General features: G+C 36.3%; 4 protein-coding genes across 5 annotated transcripts; all 4 read left to right on the top strand.

Moving 5' to 3' along the window:
* The first annotated feature begins 201 nt into the window (after positions 1-201).
* Positions 202-3,973, top strand: LOC110416982 (adenine phosphoribosyltransferase 1-like). Its single transcript, XM_021429139.1, has 8 exons — positions 202-339; positions 480-704; positions 1,033-1,143; positions 1,255-1,365; positions 1,620-1,712; positions 2,082-2,231; positions 2,464-2,522; positions 3,537-3,973. Exons 2-8 carry the CDS (start codon positions 512-514, stop codon positions 3,588-3,590), a joined length of 771 nt encoding a protein of 256 aa, XP_021284814.1. The 5' UTR covers positions 202-339; positions 480-511; the 3' UTR covers positions 3,591-3,973.
* A 4,487-nt stretch (positions 3,974-8,460) lies between these two features.
* On the top strand, positions 8,461-10,037 carry LOC110417259 (uncharacterized). The gene is made up of 5 exons (XM_021429514.1): positions 8,461-9,129; positions 9,230-9,481; positions 9,596-9,661; positions 9,771-9,836; positions 9,945-10,037. Exons 1-5 carry the CDS (start codon positions 8,461-8,463, stop codon positions 10,035-10,037), a joined length of 1,146 nt encoding a protein of 381 aa, XP_021285189.1.
* Positions 10,038-11,330: 1,293 nt separating this feature from the next.
* On the top strand, positions 11,331-17,474 carry LOC110417061 (nucleic acid binding protein). Its single transcript, XM_021429248.1, has 7 exons — positions 11,331-11,758; positions 12,902-13,644; positions 13,842-15,327; positions 15,412-16,090; positions 16,207-16,288; positions 16,440-16,487; positions 16,791-17,474. Exons 1-7 carry the CDS (start codon positions 11,470-11,472, stop codon positions 16,992-16,994), a joined length of 3,531 nt encoding a protein of 1,176 aa, XP_021284923.1. The 5' UTR covers positions 11,331-11,469; the 3' UTR covers positions 16,995-17,474.
* Positions 17,475-18,936: 1,462 nt separating this feature from the next.
* On the top strand, positions 18,937-20,714 carry LOC110417109 (Ubiquitin system component Cue protein). Of its 2 annotated transcripts, none has more exons than XM_021429320.2 (4): positions 18,937-19,571; positions 19,656-19,815; positions 19,899-19,960; positions 20,140-20,225. In XM_021429320.2, the coding sequence occupies exons 1-4, from the start codon at positions 19,124-19,126 to the stop codon at positions 20,196-20,198; spliced, it is 729 nt and encodes a 242-aa protein (XP_021284995.1). In that variant the 5' UTR covers positions 18,937-19,123; the 3' UTR covers positions 20,199-20,225. The 2 variants fall into 2 exon arrangements, with proteins under 2 accessions (XP_021284995.1, XP_021284994.1); XM_021429319.2 differs by having other exon boundaries at positions 18,938-19,571; positions 20,129-20,714.
* Positions 20,715-20,804: the final 90 nt, after the last annotated feature.

Genomic DNA, 20,804 nt, shown 5'->3' on the forward strand with positions numbered 1-20,804 from the left:
TTGGTCTACATTTATTTTGTTCTTACATAAGCTCATCTAGAAAAAAACTGGTCAGATTTGGGGGCCTAAACAACTAACCGAAACGATAAGAAAAAACTAATTGATTAACTCAAATTAAACCTGAGACACTCTTTTGTCACTAATTAATTTGGGACCTATTTAGTTTTAGGATTCAAATTATTTTATTTAATCTATCCGAATTCTCAAGCAGAAGAAAATTTAAACTGAATTGAGTTTAGTTCCAAGTTCCAAGTTCCAAGTTCCAACTTTGATCCTCCATAATTGACTTACGAGCTACACATCCCGGTTTCGTGGGCGTTTTCGGACATCACTATTCACGTATGGACTAAATTACCCTCCCCAATTCCTAAAATTTGCACGAATATTCCATGTCTAAGTTTTTAACATTCGAAACTCATGTTCTTTTATCTTCTTCTAGATTGACACTGCTTTTTTTTTTGTTCTTTCTGATTCTTCAGTTGTTTTATTGTAAAGTCATCGCTGGCGCAAGATGATGCAAAAAGCTTTCGTGTTCTCTTCTTCAAACCCAATCTCTCTTCAATTGTCAACACCGGTTACTCCGCCTGTCAACGCCGTGTTCCCAGAACTAAGCCGCGGCTGGATCGCTTCTTCCTCTCCCCTCCAGCCACCGGTACTTCGCTTGCGAAATCACCAACGTGCCCTCCCTCCTCTGCTCTGCTCTGGTAATGTCGTTGTTTTGGTACTACTCCCCCAACTAAACTAGTACAGCGGAAGAGTGTTTGTTGAAGGCTATTAACGTAAAATAGATGGGAAGAAGATATTTAAGCTAGGGGCAGTCTGGTCAAATAAACATCAATCGAATACGATTGGTTCACTCTATAGCAGGAATTGATTCGATTACGATTGGTTACTTTTTATTTTATTTTGGTTTTTTTTTTTCAGTCAGTGTCAACAGGGCGGCATTTCTCTCGGTGGCTTTTTCCTTCTATTGGCAAAACAAAATCGAAAATATCTGATTGGGTGTGCTCTGTATTTGTTGGGTTTGAGCAGCGAGTGACTCTGCGACAAATCAACAGCGAATGGCGTCTCAAGATGGGAAAGACCCTCGGATTTCCAAAATTTCTTCTGCGATTCGTGTCATCCCAGACTTTCCCAAACCTGGTGAAGAACTTCCCTTTACCCTTCTTTGCATCTTGCTTCTTTTTTGTATTTCTGCTACAGGTTGCTCTTTTGCTTTTATTAATGTTTTTGAGTTCTTCTTCCTTTGATCAGGGATTTTGTTTCAAGACATAACAACTTTACTTCTTGATGTCGAGGCATTTCGTGATACTATTGATTTGTTTGTTGAGAGATACAGAGGGAAAGATATCTCTGTTGTTGCAGGTAATTTCTTGTCTTAAATGCATATCAATCTGTTTTGAACACGTGAAAATCCTGACCTGCTTGATTAGCAAGCCATAAGTACAAGAATTTAAGAAGTGAGATTAAAATGCATCGGGGAACTGATCAAACGTCACTAATTCAGTGTTATCTGAATTTCTTTGTACTATATTAATGTCTGTAGTATTTTCATTTTTGATATGTAGCAATTGTGTTTGTGATTTTGTAGCTGATGTAATCTTGATGCCAAAATTCAGGTATAGAAGCAAGGGGATTCATATTTGGTCCACCTATTGCATTGGCTATTGGGGCAAAGTTTGTTCCAATGAGGAAACCCAATAAGTTGCCTGGTATATCTTCCGCTACTGATTTCTCTCATAATGATTTTTACAGTTCTGTGGAATTGAGTTCTTGTTTAGCACTGAAGCTGATTAACCATTAAAGAATCACAATTTTTAATCTTATTTATTTATTCCAGCTCTACCAAAAGTGGTGACGCCTTTCTCAAAATTTTCTTTTGTTTTTTCTAGTTAATGTTTATCATCATGAAGTACTTCATGAATGACTCAACAAATAATATGACGTGGTTCACTATTGATAATCTTGCCTTTGGTCCGATTTCAGGAATCTCCCAATTTATCCTACAAATGCAAGCATAGTACTAATTATTAAGGACTACGATTTTTGTATTAAATGTTAAATGTTTTGATCTATATCAGGGGAGGTTATATCAGAGGAGTATTCTTTGGAGTATGGAACAGACAAAATGGAGATGCATGTTGGTGCTGTGCAAGCAGGAGATCGTGCGTTGATCATAGATGATCTCGTTGCCACTGGTGGAACCTTGTCTGCTGCAATCAGGCTACTTGGTAGTTGAATTTAAATATGAATGTTGAGATCTTACTTATTTTCATCTCTATGTCACATAAAATGCTGGAGAGTGACTTTGCTTGGTCACCACAACTATAAGGGGGCATATGACTTTGGGGAGGAGAACAAGGGAGTGCCTGACGATTGTCTTCTCCTTTGATTGGAGCTGGCCGTTGCTCCTGTTTATCTTCTTAGAACATTGCTATTTACCTGGTTGGTTATTTTTTGTAGAGCGCGTTGGAGTGCATGTTGTGGAGTGTGCTTGTGTTATTGAATTGCCAGAGCTAAAGGTACGTGTCCTTAATCTCAGACCTTCCTGCTGTCTATAAATTGCTAAGCTATTAGGCTTCAGTTTCTTCGACCTTCCAAATTGGTCTCTATGATAATACTGAACTGTACGTAGACTTAACTATTTTGGAACTATTATGACCAATAAAGCTACAGGTTCAGCCTATTAACATGTCTATAAATGTGCTATGGAGTAGTTTGTAGTGAGGCATGTCAATGGGTAATCATAAGACATAAATATTTAGAATAGTAATTGTGTTTTGAAGGAACAAAAAAAAAAAACAAGTGTTACAATATTGTAAAAGGAAAAGTCTGCCAGATGTTGCTTATGGTAATTAGACTTGGTAGGCAAGTGTTTTGGTGCCATACTAGGTTAAAGGAGGGATATCCTCTTTGCTCTAGTTTCATATTGCAAATATCATCCTCTTTTCCTTTCTTTTCTGAGCCTAGGCCAAAACATATTAGGGCGTACAATAAGGTCATAAAGATATAATTCCGTTGTCATCTTCAATATGACTATAATTGTCCTTTTATGTATTTGATGCAGGGTTTTAAGGAGCTTGACTTCTTATTTTTATTTTAGTTGCATTCATTCACTAGTTTTTGTCTTTTTCATTCACTGGAGGTTTGTACGATAGGATCTATGTCTTCTCTCTTAAAATAAAGTTGGATAATGAAACTAGCAAAGTTAATGGCAGTAAATTTCGTGTAATGATTATCATTAATTTAATTCAACTACAGCGAAGAGGCATGGATATAATTCCACATTGACAGTAGGCCAATAACTACAACTATTAACTGAATTGTCATTTCAGTTTGTGCTATATGTCCATTTTGCTGTCTTGTCAATTCCTTGTATCAACTAGTAAAGCTTTGAAATTACAGACTTGTGTATTCTGTTGGTTTCTGACTTCCCATGTGCCATGCGTCAAGCGTAAAGCATATTATATTCTTCTAGTGTCATATATGCGTTGCTATTTGCTTTCTTTTTATTCTTTTCTCTATTTATATTTCAGGGTCGGGAACGGTTAGGAGATACACCACTGTTTGTTCTTGTAAGCTCTGCGTGATCTCACAAGTTTTGCAGTCAAAGAGCATGCTTATTGGCCTTTTGAGTTTGCAATATAGCTAGCCCAAAGCCTAACAAACTACTTGGTTCAATAAAAGGGCTACGGTTGGTACTTAAGGTCAGATTAGATTGAACTAAGAACTATGATAAGTTTAGGTATTGTTGACATTCCTGTCTGTATCTCTGAAGAGAAAGTCTGGAGGTGAGTGTTTACTACAAAGGTTGTATTCCTGCTTGCACAGATGGTTGGATTGGCTTTTATTGAGAGGTCTTGTTTGTTGATGCAAGAGATTCTCTTGTGAAGGCCATTGTTTTTGTTGTCAAGCTGAATTCACCCCTTGCTGACTATTGATTTTGACACTCGTATATTACCTTTTAATCCTATGTTGCTGCATGAAATAAGTTGGTGATGGAGAAGATCAGAAAGGAGACTTCAGAGAAGAACAGTTTTGTTTTCTACAATTTTCTATTCCAAGAAAGAAAATCAAGAGAATAGGAAAATGAAATTTGATTACTCATTTGATAAAACAAATGACAAATAGCAAGATTCCAATAAATGTCTCTTAGTTGTATCTTAATTAGCTATATAAAACCATTGTAGTATGCATGTCGGAAAAGAAAGGCGAAGTGAATTTTCGCCATGCAGTAAAACAGTTTTTCTTCCATGGCAGTGAAGAGGCAAGGGTAAACTCTCATGTGCTGTAGCATTTTACGTTTTTTGTCTTGAAAATCTTAAGATGAAATATCAGAGGAAAAGTCGAAAAAACATGAGATTTTACTTCACCATGAAATTGATTTTTTGAACCTAGCTAATACTAGATTTCTACCATGGCTTTCGCTTCATAGCATCAAACTAACAATAACTTGACATCTAGAAAACTTTGCCAGGATTAAGGTATTCATCGTCATAATAATATATAGACGCTTCCCATGGCATTGAATAAATTAACGAATTCATATTTCTGTTTGCCCAACCTCATACCGAAGGGAAAAGCTAAAATATGGTCTATTTTCTTTATCCTTGCCTATCATATATAGTAAATTAATACATGGAATATAGCTGTAAGGGGAATAACTAATCTTTTCCTTAATACACAAGAACAGCAATGATGAACTGGTAGTTACTTTCAAACTACAATTATGCTCTACAGTCGACTTGACTAAGCTTCTTCGCGCATGCGCCATGCTCTTCCCAAGCCTTTGTATTCTTAACCCTTTCTTTTTTTTTTTGAAAATAAAGATATACTGAACAAAAACCAAGCAAAGCTAATTTAATTGTATGATTCATTTTAGTCAGCCATCTCCCCCCAACCACAAAATAAAAAAAAAAAGAGTTGAAGTCTGTAATTAACTGAATTTGGAACTGGTCCCTTATTTTTTTTTTCTTTTTGGTTAGTTTGAGGGTTCATAAGTGGTCCCTTTATTTCACCATTATTTTGATAATAATCATTCAACCCTCGGGATTAATTTCCCTGTTTCCCATGAAATAATATAATACATTTAATAATAACAAGTTGACATTTTATTAATTTATCATTTCTTTTAACCATAATTATATGCACCTATAAAAAATAATTAAATTCAGTGAGCATTGACTTTGTAAATTAATAATTACAAGCAAAAGATAAGATAAGTGTATAAACATAATTAAATACTAGAAATTAATTCTTTTTATTATCTTCAACATTAAAAATGCCAATAATATAAAAACCAATTCTAAGGGAGGCCCTTTTTTTTTTGTTTTGTTTTGTTTTTTTCCTTTCTTTCTTTTTAGTTTAAGAAGATCTTTTTCCTTTCATGACAATAATATATGAGCTATATAGACACTTAGCCAAAAACCGAGAGAATATGGGGAGTTCTATACATATACATATATTATCTGATCAATAGTATCATTACCCTTTTTTTGGTTTGGATCCTTGCGTATTTTACAAAGTTGTATATCAATTTATTATCATAATAGATGGAAAAAGTTGAATGAACTTGCAATTCAATGTAGCATTTTTTTTATTGTTCTTTAATTTCATTTGTCAATATATACACATAGAATTTGAAGTCCTTTTTTGTGTCATTTGGGGAAATTAATTTTGATATTATAATATTGTCATGAAATAATTATTCTAAACGCACCCCCTCCCCCCCCCCCCCCCCCCCCACCAGCCACCACTTAGTGTTACATTATTTTAAAGGCTATTAGACTAAGGTGCAAACAAATAATTAAAAACTTTCATTTGAAGGAACATTTAAAGTATACAAAATTAATATTAAATTTTAAAGCGTGGACTAGAGACACGCATGCATATTAACTTTTTATGTTTGATGAAGAAAGCATTGTTTTACCAACCACGTCGGCCCACCTTAACATGGCTTTTCAAAAACCAGATAATGTTAATTAATTTTCACACTCCACCCTATACTATCGGTTTGGAGACACATCCCTCTTATTATATCTTTAATACTCAACTCTACACGAATACAACTAATCAGTGATTCTTAATCTTAATTAAAGGAGTACGGAATTAACAGCTCTTTTTCTTTGTAAAATGAAGTCGGTTATCTTGTGTATTTATTGATTTTATTAAAATTTTGTTTCATCAATATTTATTTATTTATATTTATTTTTTTGGTGAATTTTTTGGATTAACTTACTTTCTTCCACCTACAATTTTTTTTTTTTTGTGCTTAACTTATGTATGTATGAATTATTAATAGTGTTCACTGTTTAGCAATGGAAATGAACGGCTCGGGAATTGAGGGATGAATGATGATATTGTTTTCTAATGTAGGTAGGAATGCAGCAAATGGACAGGTGGCTGAATAAAGAGCAGTCACATAGCCAAAAGGTGGGAGATGAAGATGGAGGCAAATTATAAGGTCGTTGGTAGTTTGACGAGACAGGAAGCAAGCTGGCTGTCCTGATGCTTTGTCATTTTAAAGGAAAAAGAAAGAAGGAAAACCTTTGGTAAGCTATAATATAAAAAGGTTGGTGATTTTCAGGGGAATGTGGCAAGCAAAGAAACAGCTAATTCTAAATTCCAAGGAAGAAGAATAATATCAGATTTTGATAAGTTAAAAATCCCAATGCGGCTTGGCTATGTCTTTCTTGATTTTGTTCCTTTCCGGACATGCTAGAGTTTTGTTGTTTGAAAGGTCGTGCAATGGCCGGTGCAAGCTCCAAACCACACCAAAGACTTATCGAACTTTCCTTTTAACAACCCTCAAAAATGGTCTCTGTCTGACACGTCAGTTTGTAACGATGGTTTCGGCGGAATCATAGGGGCCAAACTACAATAATTTGTGTTTGTTTATGGCTTTGTCCAGGTAATCTACTGGATTATTACTACCGTGGATTAATTCCCTTGACGAAGATATCACCGCTGGGATATATTGAGTTTGCCATAGATATTGTGCTTGAGCTTCAGGGAATCATGGCTTTGTTTATTTCTCACGAAGTTACTCTCTATCTGTCTCTCATCGTATGCAAAAATGTTTGCCTGTTAACAAATCTGAGTACAGATTTTCTTTCTTTTCTTTTAGGGATAATGGGATTGTTTCTGTGAAGATATGTAAGTATTCATTTATATATACCATGCATGTAAAACACAAACATGGAAAAGATGCTCGAAAACAAAAAAGTCTGAGGGGATCTGCCTTCATTAATTTTATTATATTTCACATGGTTAGAACCTTTTCATCCATCAGGTGCAAGCTTCTGGTGCAACTATATAGACAATTGGCCTTAATTAGTGTCTCATCATGTGGGATTGGGTACATGAATTATATTATGTTATTGCACTTAAGTGTATAATTAAATTTAGTTGATAGTTTTCACCAATTTCTTCTTTGATCGTTCCTCCAAGATATATGCCACTTGATGAACAAAGATGACAAAGTTATCTCCCGGGAGCAGCTTCAATTGATCACAGCCTGATTTCAGGGCTGCAATCTCAGCAAGCTTGATACATATGAATTTGCCTTTGCAATTGCAATGGCTTAGGGATAGGTCAGTTAGTGACACGTACGCAACGCGGGAATAGGGGATGCTTTTTGCAGAGTTTCTTTTGTAGTGAGGATTTGACTTGAACTGTTATAAACTGAGTTGTAAAGGGATGACTTTGTACCGGTCTTACCAATGTATGAAATTGATATATACATGATCACAGCAAGCTAAAAGGCTTAAAGCAAAGCAACAACTGTTAGGTTCCTGCCAGTTGCCATCTAGGACAGGGAACGAGTTTGGCGTTTACCGTGTCGGGTTTTTAAGTTCATTTTAAAGAATGTCAGACTCATTTCCCACGTTCTGGCCGTCCTGCTGCTACATTTTTGTTTAATCTGCTAAACATTCCTCATGCTTATTATATTCACCGGAGACCCCCACGTTCTGACATTTCAAAATGGGAAGAGTCTAAGACTTATGCTTCATTTCCATGCTCCCTCAGCCCCACTGCATCGCCTCCATAATGACTAATTAATCACATTTAGTCACCTCTTAATGATTGTTTCTTGGACCCTTATGTCATTCTAATTGCACTTTTATCAGGTCCAAGGTGTTTAAGGGTTATTGAACCCTTTGCATTAATTTATCTATCAATGCATGAACTTGGCCACCCTATGAGTTGTACTTTGCCTGGTTTTGGCCCCACAGTGGACTCCTGGATTAGTAACAGAATAATGATTTGGAATTAAGAACTCAATAAACTAATGTCGGTCAATCCTTGCTAACATTCTCTTCTGGGTTCGGGGTATAAATATATATGTCCCTGGTTTCTGCTCACCCCAAGCACCTTTGAGAGCTTCAATTAGCAAGTAGCACTGCAGAGAAACAAAATCCTCCTTGTTTTCTCCACAACCTTCTTAGTTTAACAAGAGAGATGGAGTCACTTGCAGCTTTTCCTGATGGAGAATGGGACTCCATTAACCGAATGTTCTCCACCGAAGAGCTTGATCTCACACAGCAAATTCTTCATCAGTTTTCTTTCCCATTGGAGCATGATGAGGGATTGAGCTTCATAAACTCATCGACGTTTTGTCCTATTTCTGAAGCCAATATGTGCATTGCTGGTGTCACTGAGAATTTGCCATATTCTTCCAATGCTATTGACTCTAATTTTCACTACAATTCTCAGGAAAGTAGTCAAAGTAGCAATTCTAGCGGTAGTGTCTTTGTTTCCCCTCCAAATCTTGAAACCTACTGCCTTAGTGGTTCTAATCATGTTGCTGTAACAAATGATATCACCATGTCCTCCTTGGATATTTCAATGGATATTGGCGGGGTAAGTGATAAAATTACAGGCTCATTTCCCCCAGTATTCCCAAACCTTGCAAGGGAAGACACTGTTAATGTCATTGAAGATTTGAGCAGTGACAGCCTAGGGAAATTATTAGATGCAAGCCACCCATCAGCTAATACTGTGCTTGCTAACGAATTGCTACTCAAGAGGAAGTTTGACGTGCTGGAATTGCATGCTGAAGGAGATAAAATGAACATCAATAGCAATTCATCTGAGCATGCAAAGAGAAGACCTCGGGTTTCAAAAGATGTAAGAGAAATTTTGAGCTATTAGATATAAACTAGGGCATTCTTATTCTGAAGCATATAATTTTATTATATTAGTTCTAATTCATGGATTGGAAATGCAGGCAGCGAAAGTTTATAAGAACGTGCAGTCAAAGAAAAACCGCAAGATCAGTTTAAATGGCAATGAAGGAGAGAGTAACATTGGTTCGGATGGACAGAGTTCTAGCACCTGTAGTTCAGAGGATGACATTGTGTCTCAGGACACTAATGGGGTGGCAGCCTCAGATTCCAAAGCTTCTCAAGCTCTTAACTTGAATGGAAAGACAAGGGCTAGCAGAGGGTCAGCAACCGATCCCCAGAGCCTTTATGCAAGGGTAAGAAGTTCCCTACCAGCGAGCCTAGCTATCATGATTTATGAGTTCATTACTCTAGTTCAGCTGTTCCAACTATGGCATTTTTCCTAACTCCCTTTTGCTTGATTTTCACAGAAAAGAAGAGAAAGGATTAATGAGAGATTGAGAATTTTACAGAACCTTGTGCCCAACGGAACAAAGGTAAGCATTACACGTCCATATATATGAGATTTGTATAACTACTTAATTTATATCTAAGACACAAAACACATAAGGTTCTGACCTCATACTTCCATTGATGGCAATACAGGTTGATATCAGCACAATGCTTGAAGAAGCTGTTCATTATGTGAAGTTTTTGCAACTCCAAATCAAGGTAAGAGAATCAATAGGATTAAATAAAACCTTAAAAACAAATTATGAAAGAGTTACTTTAATACATTTAAGCCATTATTCTAATACAGTATTCTCTGTATGATTGCAGCTTTTAAGTTCTGATGATCTGTGGATGTATGCTCCCATTGCTTACAATGGCATCGATATCGGTCTTAACAAGAAGATCTCCACACTTCTATGACCCTGGAAGGAGCGGCTACTTAATTTAATTGACAACAAATGAAAAAAACAATAATATACATTTGCTGACTTGTAGTACTCAGAAATCTGAATGAACTTCCATTTTTCAATCACGAGGAGTAATCCTTGTTTTGATAACGATATATCCCATCTGTTTTCTTTCATTTATTAGTATATTCCAACTGAATGTCCCCTAGCACATGCTTCCAGATGCGTGTGCCGCGGGGGATTGTCAAGTTACAGAAATTCAATGAATGCTTCTGATCATGAAACTATCAACTGAACTCAGCACCAGACTGGATAGTATAATATAAAGTGTACAGCAATAATGTAGCCATGGATCTGTTGCTTTAGACTTAGTTTGCATTCTGGACGTAGATCCCAAAACTAGGGCTTTGAGTTTTGATCTCAATTTCATCAATGCTTTCAAGGGATTCAGAATCTTCAGTCCAGATTGATGGTTGAGTTTGCATACTCAATCACAATGGTGAACTCAGACTTAATACGCTAGCTGGGAGCTGAAAGAACAGAATAAAATGCTACGTTAATTATAATAAACTAATTTGGCAGGATATATAGTTGAAATTATAGGAAAAAACTTTAATTCATGCTTATAGGACTGGTTGGATTATTATTGCATCTGTACCATCATAATTAATACCATAATATATACTAACTCCTTTGTTGTAATAAAATCTTATATTAATCATCTTTTAATTTTAAATTAAAAAATTACAAATTTGTTATTTTAAGATACCAATAATCATGATCACATATCTTTAACCATGGAATCCAAGGTCTGAATAAAAATCTTCTGCTCTCATTTGGTATTTTATTTCGTGTTCATTTCATAATTTTGCATCACATATTAAAATCACTCTAATTGTTAAGTTATTTATTTCAAGTTTAAAATTTAACATTCAAAATTTAAGTTTTAAATTTAAGATTTATAATATAAGAGTTAAGATTTTTTGTTGTTGATAACATAAAATTAATGTGACTTAAAATTATTAAAAAAAAAAACAAGCGAAGCACCAATCCAGGTACACAACAAGACAAATGAATTTTATTTTGTTAAGTGCAACATGTTACTTTCGTTATTAACCAAAGAATTGACGAAATTAAAACTTTGTTATATTGGACCTATGAAAGGCCTCAGCAGCCTTACAGAAATGGGCTCGGCCCATCAAATATAAGAAATCTTTTTATAGGCTTACGTGGCAAAATTTTTATTGGCTTACGTGGCATATGTTACGATGATTGCAAGTTTGCGGAGTTGGCAGTAACGCACAGGGCTTGCAAGTAATTTCGTTATATCGAAAACCCGTTCCGCCGTCGAATCCCACTCCGCGAAAAAACCTCTCACTCCTCTGAGCCAGAGAGAAACAGTGCCGCATCCGGCATCGCCTGCCTCTCTCTTTCTCTCCGCGGAAATGGCGATGGCATCTTCCGAGCAACCGCTGAAGAAGCGACGGCTGTACGAGCCGCCACCAGACCCACCGGAAACCGTAGCGCAGCCAGAGACCTCCGTGGCTCCACCGACCACTCCACCTCCGCTGTCTCAGGAGGAGATTCTTGCGAGAAGGAGAAACGGAGAGGAGATTCGAAGTGTGTACGAGAACTATAAGAGGATTAAGTCTTGTATCGCCCTGAAAGGGAAAGATGCTCGGCACATGCCTGAGCTTGAACAAGCTTACCTAGCTCTCATAACTGCTTCTAGAGGTCACCTTCTTTTACTCTTTTTCCCTCCTATTTTCCGTTATTGACATTGAATTTTGATCCGGTGCGTATTGAAGCAGAAAAATTAATAGAATTAGACATGTTTTGGTAGAATCTTATTGGAGACAAAGTTCTTATTTAAACCTAAATGAGCTCAATTCTAGTTAGTGAGTAAATCTCAAGTTGTGGAATTTGTAGATAGATGATTTTGGTTAATATCTAATTTTTTTTTTTTGGAATGTGTTATAGTGGAATGCTGTGTAGAGAATAATGAGAACAATTAGAACATGTGAAGCACTGCTTCACGCATAACAACTAAAAAAGTGAAACATTAGAATAAATGGAGCATTAATCCATACGAAATAACTATTTCATATAGAATAACCACTTCAAACGGATATCAATGAAAGTAACTTGGAATAAGTGATGGGTTACTTTAATCTTGGATGTTTTGGAGAGTTTGGCTTAGTGGCCTAGATGTTGAGATAGTTAAGAAGTTTTTTCTTAAATTTTTCTTGAAATACAGAGTGTGGCTCGTTCTCCCCCTTACCTTGTTCTATTGTATTAGTTCATGTACATCTTTTTCTCTTGTGTCTGTTCACGTACATTTTTTGTTCTCCTATAGCTTTTCCTTTATACCTCGTCCTTTTACCATCTACTCAAAAATAAATCTTATTACATTATTAGTGATCATTAAACACATTACTGCAATATTCATATAATGGGTTTCTAACAGTTATTCAACATAAAGCTCAGTAACGGTTAACTAATATTAAAACTCTTCTTATATCGAGCCTTCACAATCCATTTGAAGGATTTTTTTTCCAAAGCTAGAACATTTTCACCTAGAGCTTCTCTCTAGCTTCTCTATAATTCTCTACCTATTCTCTTCTTATTTTCTTCTGCTTGCCACAACACGTAGTACTTTAAGAATTGCTTCGATCTTCCTCTCCACCTCTTCTGGTACACTCTTTTACTTGTTTTTGATGCTTCTTCTTCCTATCACAAGAATCCCTTTATAGAATTAATATAACTTGATTGGATTTGAATGGAACTTCAATGCTTTAGAGTGTTCTGGATGCCATGATATATACATAATTATGCATTAAAACTATTATAGTAACAATTGTTTTTACTTCTTTGCAGGTTGTACAAGTGTGCAGCGTCTTGTTGCCGATTTCATTCCTCGTTATGCCTCATACTGTCCAACTGCTCTTGAAGCTGCTACAAAAGTGATTATCAATGTGCATAGCTCTAACTTGGCAGTGATTAGTCGGGGAGGAGATGCTGATAATGTTGCATTTCAAACTGCTAAATCTTGTATTTTTGGTCTAGCTGATCTTTGTTGCACAGCTTCTGCAGAGACACCAACATCATCAGTTGTCAGAGGCGTCTGCTCAGCAGTTTTCCAGAATGTGCTCTCCTTTCTCGTATCATCCTTCGAGGGAAAAGATTTGTTTCAGATTGTTGATAATGATATTTGGAGAATGCAGGATTCTGATGAAATATTTTCTGAGCTAAAGCAAAGATTTTCAGATGAAGATGAATCTTCATTGATTAAGTTATCCAAATTCCGTGCCCTAAGTCTACTCTGGATTTTCTTCCATTGTCCAAAGAATTTGCTTGCTGCCTGTTTTGAGCTCTTCAGGTCATCTGCAACTGAAGAAGCTGATAAAGGACTGTATTTTCTGAGACAGGCAACAGGCAGGCTTGATAATTTAGATGTTGAAAGTATTTTAGGTAAAATAACTGTAGGGCCTAAATCATGTACAGATTTCCTTGGAATAAGCACCAAAGGCAGTTTGCTTAGTGGTGAGACACCAAGATCAGATAGTTGCTATGTCACAGAAGATGCATCTCCTGCTCTGAAGAGCTCTTTGTTGGGTCTGGTAATATTTTATTCAATCTATCAAATAAATTTCATGGAATTGAGTTGTTTCAAATTTCTTATTTCTGACACTAAAGCAATGGTAATTATTTTAATTACCTTTTGGTGTACGGGTTATATTTGTCTTTATATTCTTAAAATTTTGCTTATGTTTGTCTATTGCTCATTTCTAGTGGCATCCCATATCCTTTAATGTAGGTTTTTGGTAGAAATCCATCATTGAGAAGTTGGATGGTCTTAAAGTACAAGAACTTGTGTAAGTTGTCTCCAACTAAATCTGTACCAGGGATTATATCTAGCTTGGAAGGAATCTTTGAATCATTTGGGAAATGTATTAATATAGAAGTTCAAGCAGACAGTGATGAGGATGATTCTGATTCCTCTAATTTTGTTAGTCAGCCACACTTGGTGTCTAGAAGCTCTAATCAACATGAAACCTTAACTGACCAATCTGGAAGCAATAAAACCAGCAATGAGATTTGTGCTGAAAATTTATCGGGTCAGTATCTGAAGCCTCACATTGTTCCCCTTGAAGCTAATGTCCACCTGAATGCTGGTTCTGGTCATGATAGTGGAGGGTCAAGGTCCATAGACTTTGAAAGGCATGACCATGGGGATTTGTCTGGTAGTAGATCTTCTATTTCTAGGGACTTATCAAGCCATCAGATGCTTTCACCTGTCACTAGAACATCACTAGACTTCAGGAGTAATTCTTTTGAAGGCAGAAATCACGTTAAGAATGTTGACAAGAATCAAGTTTCAAATACAAGTGGTGCTTCTGCCTTGAGATCATCTAGTGGAGGTGTAAGCAATGCTTTGGCATCTCCCAGTGGTCGGTTTGGAGCATCATGTGGTTCAACATCTTCTCAAACTGCTTGGTATTTTGATGGTGATCCTGCTGCCATGGGTATTTTCTCAGCTTCTCGGCAGCTATGGTTGGGAGCTTTGGGGCCTGATGCATCTGAAGGCCATATAAGGTTTCAGCTTGAGAGGTTTGGTCCAATTGAGCAATTTTTCTTCTTTCCAATCAAAGGATTTGCATTGGTTGAGTACAGAAATGTCATTGATGCCATAAGGTCTAGGGATTATGTCCGTGGCTGTTTTCCTTGGCGAGTAATGTTCATGGATATAGGGTTGGGAACCAGGGGTGCCGTGAATGGTGTCGCTGTTGGTTCTAGTTCTCATGTTTATGTTGGAAACGTTACAAGTCAATGGGTAAAGGATGAAATTTTGCATGAATCAAGGAAAGCGGTCTACAAGGGTCCTTACATGGTCACTGATCTTACTTGTGAATGTGCATTGCTGCTGGAATATGAGACTCCAGTAGAAGCTGCTGCTGTAATGACACATCTCAGACAGCATCGAAAAGAAAGAAGTAACCATATGCCGGTATTTAATGCAGGGCCAGCTAATGTCTCTTTGTCTCATGTTGACACTGGAAGGTCTGGTGCTGCTCCACCTATCCATGTTGACGTAAAAAATAGTAACTCAGCAAACATGTCTAGCAGCTCAATGGAACTTGTATCTCCCAAGTTGAGGGGTGAGAATCATGGAACTGCAGCACCAGTTACACATCCATATCAGTCAAACTGGCCTGCTCCGGGTTGTACAGATATGCCTGAAGGTGGGTTGAGAAAAGTTGATGGTTATGACAACAACCTTATAGCAGACCATACACAAGGAGGTAATGTTGTAATACTAACTAATTGTAATTAACACTGGCTCTTATTCTCTTATCATAGTTGTATATTAACTAACCATATTACAGGTGGTGGTGTTGTCTCTGGTGCCTCTGGACAAGTATGGAATTATAAGAAACCTGAAAGTGAGCTGCATTTAGCACCTGGGACCATGCCATGCATGCCTATAGCAACACAGAGCCTTTCTGCTCCACCACCACCACCACCACAACAACTCCAGGCACCTCCCTTTATGCGACCTGTTTACCATCCTTCAAACAGTTCCTGGGATCCCAGAGGTTTGAATCACCAGTTTCCTCAGAATCCAATTTCACCAGGTGTGGTGCCTAATACTTTTCATGGTAATGCTGTTCCACCTCCCTTTATACCTGCTTCTGTGACTCCACTTGCTCAGATACAGGGACCTCCAATACAGCATTTTGAGCAGATGTTTCCACATCCTGTTGTCCCACCACCTTTATCATCAATGCCACCTTCTCAACCTGAAATGCCACCTCCACCTCCACCACCTCTATCTCCACCACCATTGCCACAGTCGCTGCCACCTCTTGTTCCTCCTCCACCTAATTCACCTCCTCCCCCTCAACCTAGTGCAGAATCAACTGATATGGGAAGTTCTGAACTGTGTGTAAAGCATTGGTGGCAGGGCACATTGTGTAAGAGTGGGGCTCATTATTGCACAATTTATGCACAGAGACTAGAGTCAGATCTTTGCAAATATTCAAATGCCATTTCTGAACCTGCAGAGTATGAACTTTCTTCTTCTTCTTTTTCCCCCTTTAACTTATGTCGTGATTACAATTTTTCTCAAGAGTACGGAGTAATTTATATTAAAAACTTTCTCCTCTGGATGTGTCATGCAGATGGCCTACCAAATTAGACATGACCAAACGCACAGACTTTCGGCATGTAAAGTCAACGTTCACCAATACCCCACCACATAAAGTGAGTCAATAATATTTCTTTTGTTTTTTTCTAAGATTATTATTGTGGAAAGAGCTGAGTTGAATATCCTTTCAGTTTCTTTCCTTTTTTCTTTAACAGAAACGGTCTTCCAGTTTTCAGTTGTATTCATTTGTGTTTTTTTGTGTTGTAGAGGGAAGTTTGTTGCTTGATCCCTTCTTCTACTGGTGACCATAAAGGCGTAAGTGATCTCACATTTAAAAACTTATCCCTAAATAGTTTATGTTAAGTTGTGTTCTTTGTGCACAAGATTTTATGTTCAAGCCTCTCATTTCCCCATTTAGATAGTTTCTAATAGCGGCTTCAGCTTGAAACAATCTTATTAGTTGCCAAAAGTGCTCTTTTCAAAACAATTTATTGATACCTAAATGAAGAGATATAATAATGTGGCTTCTCTATCAAATTTCAGTAATAATCCTAATTAATTTAGAATTTCTTTTATGTAATTGCTCTAAGTTTGTAATCTTGCAACTTCTTTCTCCAGTTTCAGGATTTTATCTCATACTTGAAGCAGAAGGAATGTGCAGGAGTGATTAAGATTCCAGCAATGAAATCCATGTGGTCCAGGCTACTTTTTATTCTTCCCTACTCACAAGAGGCATGTTCAATGCTTTCAGTTGCACCTAATTCATCTGAGTGCCTCGTTGCTTTGGTTTTGCCCAAAGAAACAAACTTTGAGTGGGTATGAGACACAGTGGCTTACGATGGGGAGCAACCTAGACCAGTTGCTTGTTTTGCTCCTTGGAAATTCAAACTGAGAATGGACTCGATGGTATCTCATGCATCACCTGAAGAATTTGGTAAGGATGCTTATCTCCATCCTTCAATTGTACAAAACCTTTTTTTCCCTTTGAGAGCCTATTAGGTTTGTGAGGTACACTTTGGGAACGATTTAGTTTTAAACCTAAAAATTGTGAATAAAAAATAATCTCTAGTTTTGTTTGAGAGTTCCCTATGATATAGTATTTGATTGGGAATCCTATAGCAAAGCAACGTTTCTTGTTATCATGTGGCAAAGGCAGAATTTTATTGTTAGCTTACGTTATAGATATTTGTAGGAACATCCTTTGCAGTAGTTTGCAGGGGTAGTTACTCATCTCCATGTTCTTTAGAAAAAAATGAATTCACTTGTGCTTGGCCACCTAAATTAAATGGGCGCTTTCGATTCTTTTGTCTGCCCATCATGAGAAGAGAAGTTTTATTTTATTTTTTTTTTCGGATACCCAAATTATAATTCCAATTAACTAAAATGGTTTCTTGAGAAGGAAAATTGACTTAGCATTTGAATTTTACACGATTATTTAATGAAGTTTTGGAGGTAATTGTGTAATTAATATAAAAATTATATAAATGTTAACGAGATTAAATATTAATATAATTGCCTATAAGGCTTATGTTTGCATTAGAAAGTACCAACATTCAATCCAAATCCTGTGAAGGTGGATTCTACTTCCTGCATCTGTTTGATCATTGTTTTCTTGAGTGCGGCTTTTAGTGTTTCATCCTTGATTGAGGTTTAAGGTTTAGATGGTAAATATTTAAAACTCTGTGGATCGGCTAATACATAGCAACGTTTGGTTGACAAAAAGGAATGTAATATGTTTGCAATTGTATTCATGTTCCAATGAGAGAAGATCATTTTCTTGCTCTCTGTAAGGGAAAGTTATATATTTTTTCTTCCCCAAATTGTCCATCTCACTCATTTGACCTTTCTCTTCTCCTTCTTCTCACTTTGCCTTCTCCTCATTGTTTCGACCCTTCCCTTCTCTTTTCCCCTCTTCTCCTCCTCATTGTCTGCAGGAAGGGTAGCCTGTCACTAATAACACATTTGGATTAAATTTTATCATTAAATTTAAAAATTGAAAAGATTAAGATTTTAGGTTTCATGAAATTTTAATTCAAATTTTTAAAAAATTTAGAATTGTTTTAAAAAAAATTATATTTTTAACGTTGAAAATTGAAAGAGAAATATTTAAATGATTTAAAATCTAAAAAATTTATTAAGAAATTGAAAGGATTTGAAAAAAAAAAAAAAAGATGTTTGGTATCGCAATTATAAGGATAAGAAAGTATAAAAAATGTTTAAAATTATAAAATTAAATATTTATTAATAGATGAATGTATTTAATTATATAAAATTAAATATTTATTAATAGATGAAAATATCTATTTATATATTACGTTCAAATTTTTAACAGCGATTGGATAATATTTTTTATTTTTAATTTTTATAAATTCAAAGTGAAAATAAATATTCAATATTTTTATATATTTTAATATTTAAATAATTAATATAAAATATTTTATTATTTAAATTATTTAAATTATTTAAAATTAAAAAGTTAAATTTTTTAAAAATTATAAATTTATTTAATATATTATATATATATAATAATTTTATTAATTTACATTAAATTTTCAATAAAATCAAATACTATAATATAATCCTATCAATAATTATATTTTCTGTAATTATTAATTTTTTTATTATATTAAATATTATAAAATTATATTTTTAATAATTATATATTCAACAACCACATCCTCAATAATACGAAATAGAAAATTCTATGATTTCTGCTTTACTTACCGCGAGTATAAAAAACTGGAATTAAATTTGGGGCTTCTGCTTTTTACGTGCTAAGCCAAGAAAATTAAAAAAGATGGCAATAAACATGAGAAGAGAAACCTAAAGCTAAACCCTTCTGGGAACAGGCGGACTGCGACAACTATAAATTGAAAAACACTGATGAGAAGTTTTTCTGTCTTCCTAAGACACTGAGAAGCTGACATTGAGCGCAAACTATCTTCCAGAAAATGTCTCACAGACGTACTCACACCAACAGGCAAGAAGGCGACAGCCGAAGTAATTTCCCCAAAACCCAAAAGAAATTAATCCCCAAAAGTCAAAATCAAAACAAAAACCAAACCCCTAATCCCACCACCTCCCTCTCGTCTTCCCTCAGGCAATCTCTTCCCAAGCAACGAGATGCTCCGCCATCCGGCAGTCCCGCCGCACCCTCGGGCTCTGCCAGTATCCGTGTTCGGATGGGAGAAAACGGAGATTGGGTACCTAACAGAGGGACTCCATCAACTCACGATGGCAATTTCGTAAATTATTTGCCCCAAGATGAGGCCGTGGCGGCCGGGCTTGGCGCCGAGGAGGGAGGATTGGATCCAGTTGAATCGCAGAGAGTGGTTGATCTCTTAAACAGAGAGTTGTCTCGCTTGCTCAAGCTCAGTCCCAGAGAATTCTGGAAACAGGGTAACTTTTAACTGCCATTTTATTGTGTGTTTTTTTAATCCATTTACTATTTCTCAGTCTCATTTATTGTGGTATTTTGCTTAGTGTCTGGAGACACTTCGTTGCATAAATTTCTGGACAGCTTCTTGCAATTTAGGAGCAGGTGGTATGATTTTCCTCATCGTGGTGTGAAAGGGATCGTTGCTGGGGTTATTGTAGGAGAGTTTGAATTAAGCCGCCGTGTCCTCATGGTGTTGTACAGAATGTAAGTTTTCAGTTGTATAACTCTTCTCTTCATATTCACCATTGTAGTGTGGTGAATTGATATAGACCTTCTTGCTATTGTAGATCTTCAAATAGGGATCCTGCTGCTCGAGCTGCTGATAGTCTTAATGCAAACGACCATGCAGGTGGGTTGTCTCTTTTCTGTGTCTTCTTATTGGGGGGTGAGTGTATTTTAGCCTGGTCACGTGTAGTTGCTGTTCATCAATATAATTCCCCCCCACCCCAAAATGTTGTTAAATTTTACCGTATAGCATGTTGCATATGCTCATTTTGTTCACTAATTCATCTTGCAGTCATCTTGCAGGAGAAGAAGTTGCTCAACTTGCCGAAGTTGTTGGACATTTGTGCTATATATGGTCATGAAAATGATGATCTGACCAAATTGCTGGTAAGCATTCTTTTGTAGAAAGTGATTGAAGACTTGATGCTCTTTTCTAATGGTTAATGAATTTAGAATTCTTTCTACATGTGTTGACCGTTTTAAGGCCTATAGGTGAGCTGCTCTTATGAAGCGTATCTGCTTCAGTTTCTGCTGCAAGTATCTGTGATTAACTAAGAGACCAAAGATCTCTTGCTGCCCTTGAATCTTTTGCTTTCTAAGCTTCCATTATTGTCAAAAGAAGTTGTCTAATGGTCACATTGCAAGTCATAATTGCAATTAATATTTGTCAGCCACCCTGCAGAATCAGAGTCCAAGGTCAATTAATAAGGCTGAGATAAAAATTATTTTCCACAGTTTCTAAATTAAATGGTCCACACAAAGCTAAATTGTTAATAGGCCTTGGACTTTTTTACCTTAACTACAATCTAGGTAGATCTTTCAAATGTTCCACGTCTATACCCTTTTAGGTCATAGCAGTTTGTGTGCCTCATAGTTGATCATTGTGGGAGATATCGTCTTATGTCTCATGTTGACTGGAGCTCTGCTCTTTTGCTGCTCGTCCCCAAGCACCCCCCTCCCCCCTCCCT

This window comes from Theobroma umbraticum, unplaced genomic scaffold (assembly GCF_002168275.2).
Source record: "Theobroma umbraticum cultivar Fairchild unplaced genomic scaffold, ASM216827v3 scaffold_51.0, whole genome shotgun sequence".
Lineage (NCBI taxonomy): Eukaryota > Viridiplantae > Streptophyta > Magnoliopsida > Malvales > Malvaceae > Theobroma > Theobroma umbraticum.

Bases quoted from the DNA above. Each gene is read 5' to 3' on its own strand.
- LOC110416982 (XM_021429139.1), top strand. From the start codon at position 512: ATGATGCAAAAAGCTTTCGTGTTCTCTTCTTCAAACCCAATCTCTCTT. The intron at 705-1,032 runs GTAATGTCGTTG...GGGTTTGAGCAG, and splicing joins CCCTCCTCTGCTCTGCTCTG to CGAGTGACTCTGCGACAAAT. The intron at 2,523-3,536 runs GTACGTGTCCTT...TTTATATTTCAG, and splicing joins TTGAATTGCCAGAGCTAAAG to GGTCGGGAACGGTTAGGAGA.
- LOC110417259 (XM_021429514.1), top strand. From the start codon at position 8,461: ATGGAGTCACTTGCAGCTTTTCCTGATGGAGAATGGGACTCCATTAAC. The intron at 9,662-9,770 runs GTAAGCATTACA...ATGGCAATACAG, and splicing joins TTGTGCCCAACGGAACAAAG to GTTGATATCAGCACAATGCT. The intron at 9,837-9,944 runs GTAAGAGAATCA...GTATGATTGCAG, and splicing joins TTTTGCAACTCCAAATCAAG to CTTTTAAGTTCTGATGATCT.
- LOC110417061 (XM_021429248.1), top strand. From the start codon at position 11,470: ATGGCGATGGCATCTTCCGAGCAACCGCTGAAGAAGCGACGGCTGTAC. The intron at 13,645-13,841 runs GTAATATTTTAT...CCTTTAATGTAG, and splicing joins AGAGCTCTTTGTTGGGTCTG to GTTTTTGGTAGAAATCCATC. The intron at 16,091-16,206 runs GTATGAACTTTC...TGTGTCATGCAG, and splicing joins GCCATTTCTGAACCTGCAGA to ATGGCCTACCAAATTAGACA.
- LOC110417109 (XM_021429319.2), top strand. From the start codon at position 19,124: ATGTCTCACAGACGTACTCACACCAACAGGCAAGAAGGCGACAGCCGA. The intron at 19,572-19,655 runs GTAACTTTTAAC...TATTTTGCTTAG, and splicing joins CAGAGAATTCTGGAAACAGG to TGTCTGGAGACACTTCGTTG. The intron at 19,961-20,128 runs GTGGGTTGTCTC...TTCATCTTGCAG, and splicing joins TAATGCAAACGACCATGCAG to TCATCTTGCAGGAGAAGAAG.